This window comes from Acinonyx jubatus, chromosome D3 (assembly GCF_027475565.1).
Source record: "Acinonyx jubatus isolate Ajub_Pintada_27869175 chromosome D3, VMU_Ajub_asm_v1.0, whole genome shotgun sequence".
In the NCBI taxonomy this organism is placed as follows: Eukaryota; Metazoa; Chordata; class Mammalia; order Carnivora; family Felidae; genus Acinonyx; species Acinonyx jubatus.
In genome coordinates this window covers 21,084,652-21,099,494 of record NC_069392.1, presented here as the reverse complement: position 1 = coordinate 21,099,494, position 14,843 = coordinate 21,084,652, and the positions used below count along the sequence as shown (strand labels likewise).

At 37.6% G+C, this 14,843-nt stretch overlaps 1 protein-coding gene across 1 annotated transcript in view; it reads left to right on the top strand.

Moving 5' to 3' along the window:
* SFI1 (SFI1 centrin binding protein) overlaps window positions 1-14,843 on the top strand; it is a 103,349-nt gene that overhangs the window by 38,794 nt on the left and 49,712 nt on the right. Inside the window, exons 7-8 of the mRNA XM_015081480.3 lie at window positions 348-442; window positions 12,511-12,628. Of these exons, the coding sequence (XP_014936966.2) occupies window positions 348-442; window positions 12,511-12,628 (213 nt within the window). The remainder of the gene's footprint in view (window positions 1-347; window positions 443-12,510; window positions 12,629-14,843) is intronic.

Sequence of the window (14,843 nt, the reverse complement as noted above, 5' to 3'; positions counted from 1 at the left end):
TTAGTGCAGAGGAAAGGTATAATGTTTTATATAATGTGGATGATTAAGGTGATAATATTACTGTCATTCACAGCTTTGTGAATGCTGAAGGTGAAGTTATTCTTGGATAATTCCAGCCTATTTTTCCTTAATGATTCTATGTGGTGAGGAGAATGACTCTGCATTAAGGAGAATAGGTTTCACTTTGATTGTGGGAAATGAAATTTTTAGCTTAAGAGATAGGTAAGACTTTTTTATATCAGAATCATCCATGTTAATATCTCCTGAGTACAGAACGGATTTGGTATATTGAGTTAGGAGTTTTTTTGGTTTAAAGAAATACCATTTGCTTTTTTTCACCTCCTCAGATATTACTTGTACAATCTGATGTTCCAGACCTGGAGGACCTATGTGCATCAGCGGCAAGAGATGAGGAACAAGTACATGAGAGCTGAGACTCATGGTGAGAAAAGGAAGTACATGTCTAAAAAAATTCCTTCATTTATTTGATTTTTTTTAATGAAGACTTAATTTTTTAGAGCAATTTTAGTTAGGTTCATAACAAAATTGAGAGGAAGATTACAGTGATTACCTGTTTATCCCCTTCCTCCCACATACATAGTCTCCCACTATCATCATCACTCACCAGGGTGGTACATTTGTTACAATGAATCTGCATCCACACATCGTTATCACTCAAAGTCCATAGACCTCAGGGTTCACTCTTGGTGTTACACATTCTATGGACATGTATCTCATTACGGCATCAAACAGAATATTGTCACTGGTCTGAAAATCTTCTGTGCTCTGCCTATTTAGTTCATCTCCTCCCCCTTGCAACTTTTAACTGTCTTCATAGTTTTGCCTCTTCCAAAATGTCATATAATTGAAATCATCTAGTATGGATGTAGCCTTTTCAGATTGGCTTCTTTTACTTCGTAATATGCACTTAAGTTTCCTCCATATCTTTTATGTCTTGATAGCTCATTTCTTTTTAGTGCTGAATAATATTCCAATGTCTGGATGTACCACAATTTATCCATTTCTAAGAAGGACATCCTGGTTGCTTCCAAAGTTTGGCAATTATGAATAAAGCTTCTGTAAATCTCCATGTGCAAGTTTTTGTGTAGATATAAGTTTTCAACTCCGTTGGGTAAATACCAAGGATTGCAGTTGCTGATCATATGGTAAGAGTATGTTTAATTTTGTAAGAAACTGCCAAACTGTCTTCCAGAGTGTCTGTACTGTTTTGCATTCCCACCAGCAATGAATGAGAATATCTGTTGTTCCACATCCTCACCAGCATTTGGTGTTGTCAGTGTTTTGGATTTTGGCCGTTCTAATAGGTTCGTGTAGTGGTATCTTGTTTTAATTTGTATTCCCTGATAACATATGATGTGGAACATCTTTTCATATGCTTATTTGCCATTTGTGTATTTTTGTTGAGGTATCTGTTAAGGTCTTTCGCCCATTGTTAAAATTGGATTGTCTGTTTTCTTGTTGAGTTTTAAGAGTTCGTTGTATATTTGGGATAACAATTTTTTTTTTATCAGATGTGTCGTTCGTAAATATTTTCTCCCAGTCTGTGACTTGTTTCCTCATTCTCTTTACATTGTCTTTTGCAAAGCAAAAGTTTTTAATTTTAATGAAGTCCAGCTCATCAAATTTTTCTTTCATGGAAGATGCTTTTAGTGTTGTATCATACCCAAGGTTATCTGAGATTTCTCCTATGTTATTGTCTAGGGGTTTTCTAGTTTTGTGTTTTACATTTAGGTCTGTAGTCCACTTTGAGTTAATGTTTATGAAGAATGTAAGGTCTGTGTCTAGATTCTTTTTTTGTTTTTTGTTTTTTTTGCATTTTTAAATTGAATTGTTTCTGCACCATTTGTTGAAAAGACTGTCTTTACTCCATTGTAATGCCCTGCTACTTTGTCAAAGATAAGTTGGTTGTATTTACATGGGTCTGTTTCTGGATCTTCTGTTCCATTGAAGTATTTGTCAGTTCTTTTACCAATATCACTTTGTTTTGACTACTGTAACTTTATAGTTAAGTCTTGAAGTCAGGTAGTGTCATTCCTCCAACTTTATTCTTCTTCTTTAATATTGTGTTGGCTGTTCTAGGTCTTTTGCCGCCTATAAACTTTAGAATCTGTTTGTTGATTTTGGTTGGAATTGCACTGAGTATGTAGATCAAGTTGGGAAGATCTGACATCTTGACAATATTGAGTCTCCCTATCCATGATAATGGGATATCCCTCCATTTATTTAGTTCATTGATTTCGTTCATCAGAGTTTTTCAGTTTTCCTCACACTGACATTGTATATATTTTGTTAGATTTATACCTATTTGATTTTTGGGGGTGCTAATGTAGATTCTATGGGATTTTCTATGTAGATAGTTAAGCCGTTTGTGAACAGAGACCGTTTTATTCCTTCCTTTCCAAATTATTTTTATTACACTGGCTAGAGCTTCCAGTAAGATATGACATAGGAGTGGTGAGAGTGGACACCCTTGCCTTGTTCTTGATTTTAAGGGAAAAGCATTCAGTCTTTAACCATTAAATATGACGTTAGCTGTAGGGTTTTTTTTTTGGTAGATGTCCTTTATCAATTAAGGAAGTTATTTTTTATTCCTAGTTTTCTGAACACTTTTATCATTAAGAGGTATTGAATTTTGTTGGATGATTTTTCTGTATCTATTGAGATGATTCACGCTTTTCTTTTTTAGTCCTCTAATATGGTGAAACACCACATAGAGCAATTTTCTAATTTTGAACCATTCTTACATTCCTGAGATTAATGCCATTCTTTATATATTCCTGGGTTCAGTTTACCAACTGTTTTATTGAAGATTTTTACATCTATGTTCATGATGATATTGGTCTATAGTTTTCTCTTGTTGTAATGTCTTTGTCTGGTTTTAGTTAAGCGGTAATCCTGGCCTCATAAAATGAGTTGGGAAGTGTTTCCTCATCTTCTACTTTCTAAAAAGGATTTGTAGAATTGGTATTATTTCTTCCTTCAATATTTGGTAAAATTCTTTAGTGAACTCATCCGGGCCTGGAGTTTTCCTTGTTGGAGAATTTTGAAGTTTGAATTCAAGTTTTTGATTAGATGGAAGACTATTTAGGTTACCTATGAAGCAGTTTTGGTAATTTGTCTTTCAAGGAATTAGTCCATTTTAAATATGTTGTTTAATTTATGGGCATAGAGTCATTTGAAGTACTCCATTATTATAATGTTAATGTCTGCAGGGTCTGTAGTGATAGCTCCTCTCTCATTCCTAATATTGATCATTTATATCTTTAACCTTTTATTCTTGGTTAGTGTGACTAGAGATTTATCAGTTTTATCCATCTTTCAAATAACCAGCTTTTACATTCATTCTGTTTTTCTGTTTTCAAGTTCCTTGATTTCTGCTCCTGTCTTTATTATTACCTCACTTCTGTAAGGTTTGGTTTCAATTTGCTTCCCCCCCCCAGTTTCTTAAGATGTAAGCTGAGATTACTGATTTGAGGCTTTTCCTTTTTTCTAACACAAGCATTTATGGTAATAAAGCTTCCCTTAAGCATCGTTTTAACTGCACCCCCCCCCCCCCGATTTTAATATTTGCAGTTCTGTTTTCATTCAATGAGAAATGTTTTCTAACTTCTGTGATGACTTCCTTTTTGACCCACAGGTTATCTAAAAGTGGGTTTAGTCCTATATTGGAGATTTTCTAATACCTTTCTATATTTATAGAGATAGTTAAAAATAGGAGAGGAGTTAAGATGGCAGAGTAGTATGGGGACCCTGAGCTTGTCTCATCCCTGAAATGCAGCTAGATCAGCATCAAGCCATTTTGAACACCTAGGAAATTGATCTGAGGATTAATGCAACAATCTGCATGATTTGAGCCAGAGAACTTGGCAGGTATGCAGTGTGGAGAAGTGAATTGGGGGAGAGAAAAGCCGTGGGGCTGCTGAGGGTTGGGAGCCATTTTGACGGAGAGAGGACAGAGAAAGAGAAAGGAGGAAAGTGCAGTGTATCAAGATCACACACAAAAAAGCACTCTACCCTAAAGTAGCTGGAGAGAGAGAAAGGGTGAAAACACTCACGGGGGACTGGACAAGAAATCTGTTCCCCAAAACCATTGATGAAGAGAAAGGACAGGGTTTCAATATCTCCAGGACTCTATAAACAGTCGAGCACAGAGTTTGAAGTTTCAGAGCTCCAGTGAGGAAGATGGGCCAATCCCCAGGAGGAGGCAGTGTGATCTGAGGGGTCCATGTACCACATGGAGAAAAGTAGTTCCCCTACTTGGAAAGCATTTGGTAGAGGCTATATAGCCTTCCCTGTGGGCAAAAATCCAGCAGACCCCAGAGAGCTGCAAAGCTTACTGATATTGGAACAAAAACACCAGAGTGCGGCAAGACCTGGTGGTGGCTGTGTGTTGTTATTTACTATAAACTCTGAGTCTCTGCCACCGTCCAATCATGCAAACGTTTTCTGGGGCAAGTCAATACCTGGCCATTGCTCCACGAGACACTCCCCCAGAGAATCACCGTGGGTCCAAGCCATGGGGTCTCTGAAGTATGGGATTTTGAAACACATCCCCATTTGAGATAAAACTCTGAAGGGAGGTGCCACCTGGCTGGCAGACAGCTTGGACACAGACAGGGTAAAGGAGGGGGGAAGACAGTTGCCTGAGACAAAGGAGAAGTGATTGATCATGTGTTTGTGAGGGCACGAAATTCCTGCACCAGAGACTAGAGAGCTGGGTGAAGCCATTTTCACCTCTAGCACACACACAGATCAATCCCAGTGAGCTAAGCAGCACCACCAAGTGGAGAACAGAGCCATCACACCAAGCCCCACCCACTTGTGCCCTCCAGGCACATCCCCCAGAATAGAAGCACAAATCCCTTCCACCTTCTTAATCTATACTATAATGTGCAGAGTTTCAATTCTAGGGGAAACTGGATGTAATTTCATCCAGATTTCATTCTGTTGGCTTGTTCGTTTTTGTTGCTTCTGTTTCTGCTTATGTTGTTTGCTTTTTTCTTTCTCTTTCTTGGATACAGAAAGAGCAAATTAATTTTTTGGTTTTTTATTCTAGTTTATTTTACTCCATTTTATTTAAAAATTTATTGGGGCGCCTGGGTGGCTCAGTCGGTTAAGCGTCCGACTTCAGCTCAGGTCATGATCTCACGGTCCGTGAGTTCAAGCCCCGCGTCGGGCTCTGGGCTGATGGCTCAGAGCCTGGAGCGTGCTTCTGATTCTATGCCTCCCTCTCTCTCTGCCCCTCCCCCATTCATGCTCTGTCTCTCTCAGTCTCAAAAATAAATAAACATTAAAAAAATTTTTTTTTAATTTATTTAAACTTTTTTTTGGTCTATTTTTTCTCTTTTTTATCAAGCTTCTTTCAACAATCAGACGCAAACACATCTAGGATCTAGATTCCTTTATTTGATTTTCTGCTTTGTTTTTTATTTAAAAATTTTTATTTTTTATTAATTTTTTTCTTCCCCAAAATGACAAGATAGAGGAATTCATCCCAAAAGAAAGAACAGGAAGAAATGATGGACAGAAATTTAACCAACACAGATATAAGTAAAATATCTGAGCTAGAATTTAAAACCATGATTATAAGAATACTAGCTGGGGTTGAAAAAAAAAAAGCATAGAAGACACCAGAGAATCTCTTTCTGCAGAGATAAAATAAATAAAATCTAGTCAGGCTGAAATTAAAAATGCTGTAACCGAGATGCAATCTCTGATGGATGCCATGATGGTAAGGATGGATGAAGCAGAGCAGTGAATCAGTGATACAGAAGATAAAATTATGGAAAATAATAAAGCAGGAAAAAAGAGGGAAAGAAAGGCAAAAGGTCACAATACAAGACTTTTTTTTGTCGTTTATTTTTGAGAGAGAGACAGAGCATGAGTGGGGGAAGAGCAGAGAGAAGGAGACACAGAATCCAAAGCAGGTGTTAGCACAGAGCCTAACATGGGGCTCGAACTCATGAACTGCAAGATCATTACCTGAACTGAAGTCAGACTGAGCCACCCAGGTGCCCCAATCACAATACCAGACTTACAGAACTCAGTGACTTATTAAAGAGGAATAACATGTGTATCATAGGAGTCCCAGAAGATGAAGAGAGAGAAAAAGGGGCAGAAGATTTATGTGAGCAAATTATAGCTGAAAAACTTTCCTGATCTGAGGAAGGACACAGACATCAAAATCCATGAAGCACAGAGAACTGCCATTAGATTCAACAAAAACCGACCATCACCAAGGCATATCATACTCAAATTCACAACATACACAGACAGGGAAAGAATCATGAAAGCAGCAGGGGGAAAAAAGTCCTTAGCCTACAAGGGAAGACAGATCAGGTGCACAGCAGGTTTGCCCACAAATACATGGCAGGCCAGAAAGGAGTGGTGGGATATATTCAGTGTGCCCAGTGGGAAAAATATGCAGCCAAGAATTCTTTATCCAGCAAGGCTGTCATTCAAAATAGAAGGAGAGATAAAGTTTCCCAGACAAACAAAATCTAAAGGAGTTTGTGACCACTAAACCAGCCCTGCCAGAAATCTTAAGGGGGACTCTGAGTGGAGAAACAAACAAAACAAAACACCAAAACAAAACAAAACAGACCAAAAGCAACAAAGACTAGAAAGGACCAGAGGACATCACCAGAAACATCAACTCTACAAGCCACACAATGGCACTAAATTCATATCTTTCAATAATCACTCTAAATGTAAATGAATTAAATGTTCCAATCAAGACAGGATATCAGAATGGATTAAAAAAAAATAAGACCCATCTAAATGCTGCCTATAGGAGACTCATTTTAGACCTAAAGACACGTGCAGATTGAAAGTAGGGGGATGGAGAACCATCTATCTGCTAATGGACATCAGAAGAGAGCTGGAGTAGCTGTACATCTATCAGAAAAACTAGATATTAAAACAGACTGTAACGAGTTGAAGGACATAATATCATAATTAAAGAAGAGCTAACAATCGTAAATACTTATGCCCCCAACTCGAAATCACCCAAATATATAAACCAATTAATCATAAATATAAACTCATTAATAAAATACAATAGTAGGAGACTTTAACACCCCACTTACAGCAATGGACAGATCATCTCAGTAGAAAATCAACACAGAAACAGTGGCTTTGAATGATAAATTGGACTGTATGGACTTAACAGATATATTCAGAACATTTCATCCTAAAGCAGCAAATACCCATTCTTCTCGAGTGCACATGGAACATTATCCAGAATAAATCACATACTGAGTCACAAAATCAGCCCTCAAGAAGTACAAAAAGATTGATATCATACCATGCATATTTTCAGACCACAGTACTATGAAACTTGAAATCAACCACAAGAAAAAATATAGAAAGACCACAAATACTTGGAGGTTAAAGAATATCTTATTAAAGAATGAACGTGCTAACCAGGAAATTAAAGAGGAAATTAAAAAGTACATGGAAGCCAATGAAAATGAAAACACGACAGTCCAAAACCTTTGGGATGCAGCAAAGGCAGTCATAAGAGGGAAATACATAGCAATCCAGGCCTTCCTAAAGAAGGAAGAAATGTCTCAAATACACAACCTAACCTTATACCTAAAGGAGCTGGAAAAAGAACAGCAAATAAAGCCCAAAACCAGCAGAAAATGGGAAATATAAAGATTAGAGCAGAAATCAATGATATAGTAAAAAAAAAAAACCAAACAACAGAACAGATCCACAAAACCAGGCAGGAGCTGGTTCTTTGAAAGAATTAACAAAATTGATAACCCCCCCCCAGCCAGATTTATCAAAGAGAAAAAGGAAAGGACCCAAATAAATAAAATCACGAATGAAAGAGGAGAGATCACAACCAGCACCACAGAAATACAAACACTAATAAGCGAATATTATGAACAATTACATGCCAACAAATTGGGGAATCTGGAAGAAATGGATAAATTCCTAGAAACATATAAACTACCAAAACTGAAACAGGAAGAAATAGAAAATTTGAACAGACCCATAACCAGAAAGAAATTGAATCAGTAATCAAAAATCTCTCAACAAACGAGTCCAGGGCTGGATGGCTTCCCAGGGGAATTCTACCAGACATTTAAAGAACAGTTAATACCTATTCTTTTGAAGCTGTTCCAAAAAATAGAAATGGAAAGAAAACTTCCAAACTTATTCTATGAGGTCAACTTTACCTTGATTCCAAAACCAGACAGACCTCACTAAGAAGGAGAATTACAGACCAATTTCCCTAATGGACATGGATGCAAAAATTCTCAGCAAGATGCTAGCAAACCAAATCCAACAATATATTAAAAGAATTATTCACCACGATCAAGTGGGATTTATTCCTGGGCTGCAGGGGTGGTTCAGTGTCCACAATCAATCAATATGATTCATCACATTAATAAAAGAAAGGATAAGAACAACATGATCCTCTCGATAGATGCAGAAAAAGCACTTAACAAAAAATAGCCTACTTTATTGATAAAAACCCTTAAGAAAGTAGGAGTAGAGGGAACATACCTCAACATCATAAAGACCATATATGAAAGACTCACCGCTAATATCATCCTCAATGGGTAAAAATTGAGAGCTTTCTCTCTAAGGTCAGGACCCATGACAGGGATCGCCACTCTCACCACTGTTGTTCAACATAGTACTGGAAGTCCTAGCCTCAACAATCAGACAACACAAAGAAATAAAAGGCATCCAAATTGGCAAGGAAGAAGTCAAACTTGCACTCTTGCAGATGACATGATACTCTATGTGGAAAACCCAAAAGACTCCACCAGAAAACTCCTAGAACTGATAACATGAGTTCAGCAAAGTCACAGAGTACAAAATCAACATACAGAAATCAGTTGCATTTCTATATGCCAATAATGAAGCAGCAGAAACAGAAATCAAGGAATCGATTCTATTTACAATTGCACCAAAACCCATAAGATACCTAGGAGTGAACCTAACCAAAGAGGTAAAAGATCTGTATGCTAAAAACTATAGAAAGCTTAAGAAGTTGAAGAAGACACAAAGAAATGGAAAAACATTCCATGCTCATGGATTAGAAGAACAGTTATTGTTAAAGTACCTACACTACCCAAAGCACTCTACACATTCAATGCAATCCCTAGCAAAATAACACCAGTATTCTTCACAGAGCTAGAACAAACAATCCTAAAATTTTTATGGAACCAGAAAAGACCCCAAATAGCCAAAATAATGATGAAAAAGAAAACCAAAGCTGGAGGCATCACAATTCCAGACTTCATGCTATATTACAAAGCTGTTATCATCAAGACAGTATGGTACTGGCACAAAACCAGACATATAGGTCAGTAGAACAGAATAGAGAACCCAGAAATGGACCCACAAATGTATGGGAAACTAATCTTTGACAAAACAGGAAAGAATATCCAATGGAAGAAAGACAGTCTCCTTAGCAAATGGTGTTGGGAAAACTGGAGTGACATGCAGAAGAATGAACCTGGACCACTTTTTTACACCATACATAAAAATAAACTCAAAATGGATGAAAGACCAAAATGAAACACAGGAAACCATGAAAATCCTAGAGGAGAACACAGGCAACAACCTCTTTGACCTCATTCACAGCAACTTTTTACTAGACATAGCTCCAGAGGCAAGGGAAACAAAAGCAAAACTGAACTATTGGGACCTCATCAAGATAAAAAGCTTCTACACAGTGAAAGAAACAGTCAATGTAACTAAAAGGCAACCAACAGAATGGGAGAAGATATTTGCAAATGAAATATCGGATAAAGGGTAAGTATTCAAAATCTATAAAGAACTTCTCAAACTCAACACCCCAAAAACCAAATAATCCAGGGAAGAAATGGGCAAAAGACATGAACACTTTTCCAAAGAAGACATCCAGATGGCTAACAGACACATGAAAAGATGCTCAACATCACTCATCATCAGGGAAATACAAATCAAAACCACAATGAGATAAATACCTCATACCTATCAGAATGGCTAAAATTAACAACTCTGGAAACAACAAATGTTGGCGAGGATGCAGAGAAAGGGGAACACTTTGGCACTGTTGGTGGGAATGCAAACTGGTGCAGCCACTTTGGAAAACAGTATGGAGGTTCCTCAAAAAATCAAAAATAGAGCTACCCTGTGATTCAGCAATTACACTACCTAGGTATTTATCTGAAGGATACAAAAATGCTGATTTGAAGGGGTACATGCACCCTAATGTTTATAGCAGTACTATTAATAGTAGCCTGAGTATGGAAAGAGCCCAAATGTACATTGATGGATGAATGGATAAAGACGATGTGGTATATTTTATACGATGGAATATTAGTGATCAAAAAGAATGAAATCTTGCCATTTGCAACAACGTGGATGGAACTAGAATGTATTATGCTGAGTGAAGTAAGTCAGACAAATATATGATTTCACTCATATGTGGAATTTAAGAAACAAATGAACATAGGGGAAGGGAAGGGAAAATAAGACAAAAACAGGGAGGCAAACCATAAGAGACTCTTTTTAAAAAAAAAAAACATTTTTTTAGGTTTACTTGTTTATTTTGAGAGAGGGAGAGGGAGGGAGGGAAGAGGAGAGGGGGGGGGAAATGGGTGGGGGGAGGGGCAGAGGAGAGAGAGAATCCCAAGTAGGCTCAACACTGGCAAAGCAGGGCTTGAACCCATGAACTGTGAGATCATGAGTTAGACACTTAACCAACTGAGCCACCCAGGCCCCCCAATAAGAGACTCTTAAATACAGAGAATAAACTGAGGGTTGTTGGAGGGGTGTTGGGTAGGGGGATGGGCTAAATGGGTGATGGACATTAAGGAGGGCACTTGTTGGGATGAGCACTGGGTGTTGTATGTAAGCCAGTTTGACAATAAATTATATAAATAAATAAATGTATGGATGTAAGTGATGAATCACCAAATTCTGTTCCTGCAAACATTATTACACTATATGTTAACTAACTTGGATTTAAATAAAATGAAAAATATAAAGAAATATTCAAAATATCTTTATTGATGTTCTAATTTACTTCATTATGATCAGAGAACTTAGTATGACTTCAGTTCTGTTACATTTGTTCAGGTTTGTTTTATTTTGTTTCAGAACGTGCTTTGTCTTGTGAATAGTCTATCTTTGAGGAATGTGCATTCTTCTGTCTCATATTATTTAAAATTATAATGAATACAGCTATATTATGGGGTAGAAAGAAAAGTCACTTGAATTCTTCAGATAAAAAGAGTTGTTTCTGACCTATGACAGTTGTCTCAGGCTATGCCCACAGACCTCAGGGAGTATCTTTTCACTCTCATACTGTTAAGTAAAAAAGTAACAAGTACTTTTAGGCCTTTGGGAAGTGTGGTTCTCTAAATTGTCTAGAATCATGGCAGAGACCATTAATGCAGATTCTTGTATACCACCCTCAGGAAAATAACAGCTTGCATTTATTGGAGACACTTTTCATAGATGATCTCATTTACCCTTGGCAAACATACCTTTAAAGAAGGCGCCATTTTATAGATGAGGAACTTGTATGATGTTACTCAGCCCAGTGATAAGCTCAGTATTCACACCTGGTATGTCTTACTCAGGAACCCAAACTCTAAACCACAGCAGCATTGCCCGAGGGGCCTAAGGAAGCTACATGTTGTATTCTCTGTGTCTTGACTTGATTGGTTAATTGCTATGAAATAGAAATAAAGCTCTTGTCTTACCACATTTTGAGAAAGTCTTGAACACGGTTGACATAATTTTGTTTTCTCCTTTGTGTTCTGAAAAGAACAGAAATTAACTTCATTAGTGGTGGCTTTCATAATGAAAATGGCATTACTTCAAAGGGAGACCTATGGACCTTTACACTTCCCGTATTTAGTAAATTCTCTTTCTTCCAGGAACACTACTGGTCCTTTTTATTCTGTTTTCCAAGCAGATACAGATAGTATCCTTTTCTTTTGTCTTGCTTATTCTACTTTACAATTATTATTTCAAGCAGCAAGTTTTAGAACATAATTTTTTCTCCTTTAACTTTATGCTGTGGGAAGTTTTAAATGTCTACAAAATTGGAAGATGAAATAATGAACCTCCATGTACCTGTCACTCAGCTTCATCAGTTACCAACTCATACCAGTCTCACTTCTCTGCTCTTTTGTGTTATTCACATTGTTTCATCTGTAAATATCACAGAATATATATCTAGAAAGAATGTCGTTTAAAACAGAAGATTTCTGAACAGTGTAGTATATTTATTTTCCTTTAAGTGGTTTGTAAATGTCATCATTTGTATAGCCATTCTTCACCTGTCCTTTTGTCTTTATTCATTTTGTAGATTTTCACAACTTTTCCACCAGGGGGCACTTGAAGGCTGGATGAATTTAGATATTCAAAAGGAGGGTGAATACAGAGAGCCCATGAGCTTCTCGATAACCCAGAAGTACTCTGTTATCTTTCCCTACTCCTTTTTGAAAATCTTTTTGATGCATCTAGATGCAAAGCAAAAGATGCGGCAGGCCTGGAAGTCCTGGATGATCTACGTGGTTTTTCGTAGAACCAAACTTCAGATGCAGACCACTGCCCTGGAGTTTAGGCAGTGGAGTATTTTATGGTGAGTGTGTTCAATTGCTCTGCAAATCAGCTATCATTTGACCTCTGTTTTGTATTATGCACATAAATACCCACCTTAGGGGTGCCTGGGTGGCTCAGGTGGTTAAGCATCTGACTCTCAATTTTTTCAGCTCAGGTCATGATCTCACCGTTTGTGAGATCCAGCCCCCTGTTGGGCTCTGCGCTAACAGCATGATGCCTGCTTGGGATTCTCTCTTTCCCTGTCTCTCCGCCCCTCCCTTGCTCGCTCTCTGTCTTTCTCAGAATAAAAAAAAAACATTTTTCTAAAAACCCACTGCAGGGTGTCTGGGTGGCCCATTCAGTTAAGTGTCTGAATTCAGCTCAGGTCATGATCTCACAGTTCAAGGGTTTGGGCCCTGCATTGGGCTCCACGCTGGTGGTGTGGAGATTGCTTGGGGTTCTCTCTTTCTCCCTCTCTCTCTGCCCCCTCTCAACTCATGCTTTCTCTTTCTCAAAAATAAATTAATTTTTTTAAAAAACCACCTTAAAACAGTGTTTCAAACATAGTTGATCCTTAAATAAATATTTATTGACAACTTGTTCAACTACACTATCAGGTTTTCACATAATCAGCAGTAACAGTAATTGAGTACTTACTGTGTTTGAGTAAACACTGTTGTTTGTGTGTGTTAATATTTTAATGTAAAGTCTCATTTCATCATCACCATAAACGAAAATAAGTACTGTTTTTGTAAATATTAAGATACACAGAGTCCAAGGGCACCTGGGTGGCTCAGTCATTTGAGTGTCTGACTCTTGATTTTGGCTCAGGTCATGATATCACAGTTTGTGGGTTTGAATTCCACGTCGGGCTCTGCACTGACAGCATGGAACCTACTTGGGATTCTCTCTGTCCCTCTCTCTTCTCTTTCTCCACTTGTGTGCACACCTGCATTCTCTCTCAAAGTAAATACATAAACTTTAAAAAAAAAAATATATAACACAAAGGGTCTCAGAAAGGTTGAGTAATTTGCCCGAGCCCATATAAGTTGTAATTGGTAAAATAGGGCTCAGCTACCCATCTTTCTGATGCTAAAGCCCATTTTCGTAACTGCCCTATACAGCATTTCATCAGCATTGTCCACACCTTGGAGGGACGTGAATTAGTTGACTTTGAAAACCAGACATGTGTAACAATGAGCTGCTTTTATAGTGGGACTGATCCCACTGAATGTTGTCTCTGGTTGGTCCTTTAGGTGTCCTGAATGGCAGCATATTAAAAGCTCAAAAGAGGTGGACCTTCTGATATAGATAAGAGCAGAAGCTTTGCAGCTAGACTGACTTGAGCTCAATTCCATGTTCCCACATGTATAGTTGTGTCCTTTCACCTCCACATTTCACTTTCCTCATTTGTGAAATAGGTACACCTTGAAGTGTCTTTCAGGGTTGTCATGGGAGATAAATATGATGACATCCGAAGTATTTAACATGGTATCCAGAACATCAGTACACCTAAAAATTCTTTTTTGTTTTAAATAACCTCTTTAAGTTATTTAAAATTTATTTGGCAAATATTTTTGAATGCTTAATAAGTGTACATTTCTATCAGAGTCTATGGGGGATGTTTTTACATAATTTTACTTATTTACGGGGCTTAAAATGTTCCTAGTCCTGTACTGGCTGCTGGGACTGAATTCAGGCAACTTGTAATCCCCTAAGTGCTTATAAAGGTAAGTAGTAATGTAAGATAGCTTGAGAGTTTGAAGTGAGTGATGCTGCTAAGCATGGCCCAGGTTAGGACAACATAAAGATTTTGCTAGGTTAGAGTGACCAAAGTGAGTGCTTCTGTAAAAAGCAGAGGTTGCAAACTCTCATTTCCTCATTACTGTTTTCCTACAGCTAATTAGAAAGTAAGCAGAAAGGACGCCAAGACTGGAGATCTAAAAGCCATGTTTTTTTAATTTGTTTTGTGAAATCTCCTGATTTTTTTGTATGTTGGCAATAATTCATATTTTTAAACGTGTGTAGTTCCAAATAGAGCATGTCTAGAGTTTCTAAGACTGGAGCTGATCTTAGGAACCATCAGTTTCCAGCCCTAAATTAGCTGTTCTAGGACTGCTTCTCGTTTTTTTTGTTTGTTTGTTTGTTTTTTTATTTTTTTATTTTTTTCAGCAGTGGCTCCAACAGATGTCAGTCGAGATGGCACAGTGAGGGAATAGAGACTTGAGACGAGGGTCCAAGGCCCAGCCCTCATT